Source organism: Halyomorpha halys, unplaced genomic scaffold, assembly GCF_000696795.3.
Source record: "Halyomorpha halys isolate HHAL.00 unplaced genomic scaffold, Hhal_1.1 Scaffold2145.1, whole genome shotgun sequence".
Classification (NCBI taxonomy): domain Eukaryota; kingdom Metazoa; phylum Arthropoda; class Insecta; order Hemiptera; family Pentatomidae; genus Halyomorpha; species Halyomorpha halys.
In genome coordinates, this window is record NW_027104731.1 from 56,339 (window position 1) to 63,181 (window position 6,843).

The following is a 6,843-nucleotide window of genomic DNA, read 5'->3' on the forward strand; positions in this document are numbered from 1 at the left end:
GATCTTGTATAGCAGTCCTGGGTGCCAGACTCGATCAAAAGCCTATATGTAAACATTAAAATGTAAATATTGAGAGAAATGTGAAAACAACTTTTCAATTGAAATTATAAATAAAAACTATCTAAGCATCTACTCTCTAAAAATTAGAAGCATAAAACGTAAAACCAGCGTACAGAACACGAATAAATTATATTCCACAAAAAAATCATGTTATAATTATTAAATTGTTAAAAAAATGTGCATGAAATCAAGAAAATATGTATACAAATTTATATACACCATATCATAACCATTTATACTATTTCATAAAGATTTTACACCCCTGGTTGAGTAAAAGTTTCAAGCAAACGAGAGCCACTCACTTCATTGTCAATTATAGTAGAGTGGGCAGATGCAAGCTTAGAAGAGGAATAATTTCCTCAAATCCTGTAGCATATTTGGTTGATTGCCGTAAGATTGCTTGGGGTTTGTGGGGTTTATTTTATTGATTACAACAAGGCTAAGAGCGGTGTATTTTAGACAAGTCTAACGAATGCTTTAATCCTTTTTTACACATTTTGTACATAAACAACCTAGTAGTGGGATCCATGGTGGTAGTGACTGAAATAAGCACTTAATGGTAGCATGCCCTGAAGATGATAGTTAATTGAAATATTTTGGCGTTAAGGTCAGAAGAAAATAACATCTCTTAGGAGAGGAACCAAGATTTTCGTTTGAATGTGACAATATAACAGCTTCTTCCTTATATATGATCACAGAAAAATTTTAGCCACATCAGATAATTCTGTTCATATACATAGTACGTTATGGAAATTTATTTATGTCAAGGGTATACGTAACGAGGTTGTATTGCAACTAATGAACGCATGCGTGATGATTACTTAGTGATAGTGGATGTACGAGGTCGTGGAACTCCAGGCTATAACTATAGCAGCTAGTTTTACCTTTGCTACTCTTCTGTCGCATAACTCTTTCGAAATAGCAAATTTGGTTTAGGCCTCTCACCGTCGCCTAAACCTTCTGTTATCTTCTAATGGAGATACCAATTAGGAGATATTCTTGTGGTACTATCAAAGAGCCTGGTATTGTGGAAGATGTAACGAAAAAGCTAAATATAGAAAAGTAGCAAAGGAGAAGCTGACTGTTGCCACTTCTCCACAACATCCTGCAAGCCACCGACATATGACATGAGTTGGAGGTCGTGTGTGCAAGGGACCATGTAATTTTAATATTTTTAAATGTGAGGACTTAAAGCATTAATAAAAAAGGTTTTGAGTTTGTAAGACCTGAGGTACCGGAATAATAGCATAAAAACATCAATATTTTCGCATTTTATTCAGTTACAACTAAATAATCTTAAAACTGTGCATCAGACTAAGTAATAACTTGCCCTAAATTTAATAAAATTTGCTCCAATTTGAAATCAAAATGAACTCTATAATAATATAATAAATATTTTTTATACTATTTGAAGCAACCTTTTTTTACCGCCACCAAAGGACTTACATCATTCAATCTTCCATCATTCATCACTTCGGACAACTAACAAATAATTAACCTTGAAATATGTAATTAGGTACCTATATAGAAATACAGAAAAATGTTTAAAAAAAAAAATTTTCAGGATAAAAGTAGGATAATAGAAATAGTGAGGAAATCATACTGCAACCATATACTCGGCAGTTTTTTTTTTAATTTAGTTCAAATACTTGGTAAATCGTCTAAGTTAATGTTAATTTTTTTTTAACAGCTGAAATAATAAAACCCGTTTTCCAAAGGGCAGATTGATCTCTTTATCAATGATATTTATTTATAAAGCCAACCATTTTATAATTTATATGAATAAAAATACTTGTGACAGAGCCCAAATAGATTGGCATTCTCATAGGACCTGTTGAAGTTTGTTAATCTTCATTCGATTTGGTAATTAAATCGGTTCATTATCTGGTTGAACTTAATTTTTTTTATATCGACATCCAAATTTATTTTTACATTACATACTCTCTTGTTATAAAAAAAAAAAAAATAAAATAAACCATAGTCATTTTAATATTATCATCTTAAAATAGAAATAAACAAGATGCTTTTAATTATTTATTTTAATTTGCTAAAAGTTTTAATTTTACCAATCAACGAATGGGAACCCATTACCTATCTATAAAAAAGTTATTTTAAGTAAATATACAAATATATTTTGAATTAAATGTTATTTTTACAATGTGTATTACAGATATTTGCTAATATTTTTTCATATGAATGCATTCTATTAAATTTCTTTATTTTCTCTTTACTTTTGGAAGCACTAACTCATAGTTTTTCTATGGTTCTTTTCTTAGTTTAAATGTTCATTCAACTTAATATCTGCAGTTACCTCAATGGTATAAACGCTCTTAAATTGTGCTGAAGTATTCCCGCTTTGACTCGTCTACGCGGGAAACAGGAGACTTGACTTGACAGGTCTTCAATTGTTCTTGGTGTTCTTAGTATTAGTTTGTTCTGTGAATGTTATTCATTTAGCAGTATGAGTAAACGTAAGGTATGTTCGATTTTGGCTAATATGGAATATATTGTTTTATTATTGTTTAATAATCGGAGTTTAATATTTTTCTATGAATGTAGATTTTAAAAAGAATTAACAATGGACAAGACTCTAGTAGTGATTCTGACAGTGATTGTGAACTTTCTGCATATGAAAAAATGAGATTAAAAAATATTGAAGAAAGAGATATTCTGTTGAGGTAATTATGTAATTATCTAATGGATTTTCAATCCCTAACACTTATAATTTATAAACTGATAGTATCCATAACTGAATCTATATACATATATTTTTGATTTCTTTTGCAACAAAATTTGTACTGATAAATTTCTTTTTTTAGGAATCTTGGTATTGCTAAAGCAGTTGAAGATTTTAATGCAGTTGTGCCTAAATCTATTCAGTCTCCTACTCCTCGTAAGACACCGACACCTCGAGTTAAAAAGTAAGTGTTTATCACAGTATAGATTATTTCCGTAAACATGAATCATAGTAATTTTAATCTTCCATAGCCCTAGTTATTTTCAAAAATGTTTAATCATGAGCAGTTTCAATATTCTTTGTAGAGGCCACAATCAACATTCGGTCAAACTTCGAAAAAAGTTTTAATCACTCTAGCTTATCTTATTGAAAACAAAATAACAATATTCCTATCTTGTATATGAGTGCGTGAGAAACCAAGAGGCACATGTGTTAAATTTGGAATAAGAATTTTTTTGTTGTTGCTATCTACCTGTTTCTAAACCAATTTTAAGCTTTGATATTGACAAAATTGGAATAAATTCTAATTAACTTAAAATAAAAACATTCAAAACCCCATTGACCGAATTGAATGAAATTATCAAAAACTAATTAAAATTGCTGACAATTTCACTCAATACCCTGTCAAAGGGGTATTTGTATGAGTTAATTTATCACTGCCTGTATTAGTATTATTAGAATCCAGTTGGAAAATCAGTTTAGATTCATTTTAGTAATTAGTTGATGTTTCTTTAATACTCAGATTGGTTGCTCCCTTAGTACATTAGTAGTAACTTTAGACTAAAAATATATACTGTAATAAATAATAAGTTTAAGGAATTTATGTTAACATATTTACTTAATTGAATTGTTTTATAAATGTTTACTTGAAAGTAACTACCCTAAAAAATCGTGATAAATTTATTTTGATTTTGTATATAATATGAACATTTGTTGTGCTATTGTTGATTCTTTTCAAAATCTACAATTTTATTTATTTTACTTTTTAAGCCATGTTGCCGACCTTCCTCGCAGAGAGCCATCAAGAAGAATTAGAAATATGAAGGCTGATACAAATATTTATATTAAAGAAGAACCAATCACTGATGAAGAAGAAGAAGAAGATAAAAGATTATTAGGTGAGATGGGGTTTGTTTTGTGTATATAAAGGGATTAAGTGTATAAAAGGAATGAGCCTGGGGTTCCAGAGGAGAATACCTTGGTGTACAATAGTGTTAAGGTATCATTTTACCAACTTTGAATCGGAAACATCATTGTTTTAAATAGGGTCTGGGCTGGTCAGCTTTTATTTTGTTTTTGCCCTACGGAATGAAAACTTGAATCTTCCCAATCTATTTAAGATTACAACTTATGTAATAACCACCCCATCCTGTCTTCAAGTCTCTAAGACAGCCTTCTTTGCACAAATCGTCTTTCCCTTCTTATAGCTACTTGGTTGAAATGGGTCATCCTTACTCTAAGCAAAAATGTTCTTTTACTCAACTCTATTCATTTTACTAGGTAGTTTTATTTTGAGAGGGTAAGAAACCTTAGTATCAGACCCTAAAATTTCTTTAATCTCTATTAAGATAATGTTCTGGCCTTACATAGCTATTTTCAAAATTAAAACTAAATACCACTTCTTTTTTATATCATTTTTACAATGTAGTAGATGTGAGTACTTAACCTTTTTTACAATATTCGATTAAAATTAAAAACCTTACCGTACCTCTCCTTAATTGGTAATTAGGGAATTTGTTCCTCCTCTAGGAGCAAGTACGAGGAATGATTTAACTCTCCTGATAAATAATGTAATTTTGTGCTACTTTACCATCCTTTTGACTTCTACTGCTAGTAATATGAAAATGGAGTGTTAAATAGTATGAAAGCTACTTTATAGCATTTAGTACAAAATTTTTGTAAAAATAAAATCATATTTATCCAAGAAAATATTTTTAGTTTTTTTTCAAAGCATACAAATGATTGCTTTTTTATGTTTATTGAAAATTCGTATTGATATGCTTTGCAAAATTACGATTTCTACATAAGCCTATTGTTGCATGGTTTATATCCATGTAATCTTTTCATGATATATTTCCTCTACCTCAAGTCTATCTAGAAGTCTTACATAGCCTAAAGTTGCGCAAACTTCTCCTTGCTTAAATAATATCTAGAAGAAAGGAGAAGTTTATGTGTATTATATATTTAAAATTAATTTATGACCGGAAGATGACATCACAAATAATGTCATTATATATTATGTATGGCATTGTCTGTGTCACCATCCTCCAGTCATAAATGAACTACTCTTCTTATTTTATTGAAAGGACTGTTTATCTATTTAAATATTTGTACACAATTTATTTATACTTTTCTTTATTTTCTTAATTCTTCTTATTATTATCTTTATAATTCTTATTTCTTAATTTTTTACTAGATTCTTTACCTATGGCAATGGAAGACGAGCAGTCAAAAGATTTTATAACCATGCTGAAGGATATTAAACAAGAAGTTGTATATGATCCTCTTATTAATCTGAAAGAGAGCAGCTTAAAAAAGTAAGTTGTTAGAAATATTTATTGACTATAGAATATTAAATGCATCTTATTATAATTTTGAAAGAAGTTATTTTATTACTTATATTGCTGCTTTGGTACTAATATTTTAAGTTTGATGCATTAATTTTAATTTTGAAAAGAATCTAAGTGTTTAAAGTTGTTAATATTTTACCATGTACCCTAGAGAAAATTTTCATAAGCTAACTTGGATATTTACTTAGGTGTTCGCAGGTTTAGAATTACCAATATAACAGGATCATACCTGAGCTCCCATTTCATAGGAGTCGGTAACATTAAGTCCTATTAAAAAAAAAAAAATAGGGAAAATAAATTGGTGTTTTACTCCCATTATATAGGGAGTTTTAGACCTTAACTTATTTTTAGCTTAATATTGTTTTTTTAATTTTTAATATTATACAATAATTTACATTTAACAATTGAATAAGAATTGTTTTCATTCAATGATCCTATATTTTATGGTACTACATTCTAGTACACGAATCATTCACAAGTGAACCCCAGAACTCTGAATGGCTAATAAATGAAGGTTAATTTGTAGTTTAAACTAAATCAAATGTGCTTAATTAAAATTCATGATATTCACCGGGCTGGAAGATAGCTCAGAAGTTAGTTTGTCTGCAAAGCCTATACATATTCTAGATATTTGTATTAGTTTTTTTTACTAGGTTTAGTTACTGGATTAAAAATATAATTTATAAATATATAGTGTTGAAGTATTATATTTTATTTGTAAAAATGGAAATTGAACTGTTTCTAAAAAAAAAAAATGCATTTTCTGATGTGCTAATTTATCTCTAGATTCAAGAATTCACTAAATTTAAATAAAATTTAAATCTAAACCTTTTAGCAAACAGCCCTGAAGAAGGCTAGAAACTCTAGCTGAAACGTCGGCACATTAAAATAAGTTAATCATACTTATTTGTGTTTTTCATTGACCGCACCCCCAACCATCTTCTCCTCATTTATCATCCACGGTCAACTATCTCTCATAATCACTAAATTTATTGTTTTCATTATTCTAAATGTTATTATTATTGATATTAAAGTTTCTTTATTAAAGAAAGAGTAATCCTTAAGCACAATCTCCATTCTGCTCCACCCATTCCTATATTTCTCCTAGAAAGTAAAAAGTAGTTACAATTACCATTTCCTTTTCTTATATGTTGGTGTGGAATATTAGTCTTTGGGCAATACTTAAGATGAAATATTTACAGTTGTATTAATACAATTGTCTTTTTAATTAAAATTAAATAAGGCTAATAAAATTTAGTCACTTATCATTTTTACATATGAAATAGAAAATAAAATCTATCAATTTTTACATATACTCATAAATTCTACCGGTGTAGGTATATGCTAAGTAGAAAAATAGTTGAGGTTTCCAGGATGTATTGGTTTATTATTTCCTGTGTATTTGGGAAAAAGTGTGAAATTTCAATAACTAAAAGTGGTGGACAATATGCTCCAAGCACATGCTTATTACACTTT

The 6,843-nt window shown here is 28.8% G+C and overlaps 1 protein-coding gene across 4 annotated transcripts in view; it reads left to right on the forward strand.

The window, feature by feature from the left end:
* The window catches only part of LOC106691199 (WD repeat-containing protein 76), a 19,720-nt gene that overhangs the window by 2,860 nt on the left and 10,017 nt on the right, over positions 1–6,843 (forward strand). Inside the window, exons 1-6 of one of the 4 annotated variants that reach the window (XM_067053661.1) lie at positions 1,697–1,923; positions 2,368–2,536; positions 2,620–2,738; positions 2,880–2,981; positions 3,788–3,915; positions 5,214–5,334. In XM_067053661.1, coding sequence (XP_066909762.1) covers positions 2,522–2,536; positions 2,620–2,738; positions 2,880–2,981; positions 3,788–3,915; positions 5,214–5,334 — 485 coding nt within the window. In that variant the 5' untranslated portion in view covers positions 1,697–1,923; positions 2,368–2,521. Of the gene's footprint in view, positions 1–1,696; positions 1,924–2,299; positions 2,537–2,619; positions 2,739–2,879; positions 2,982–3,787; positions 3,916–5,213; positions 5,335–6,843 lie in introns of those variants that run through there. The other 3 variants (XM_067053663.1, XM_067053658.1, XM_067053667.1) reach the window with 3 other exon arrangements.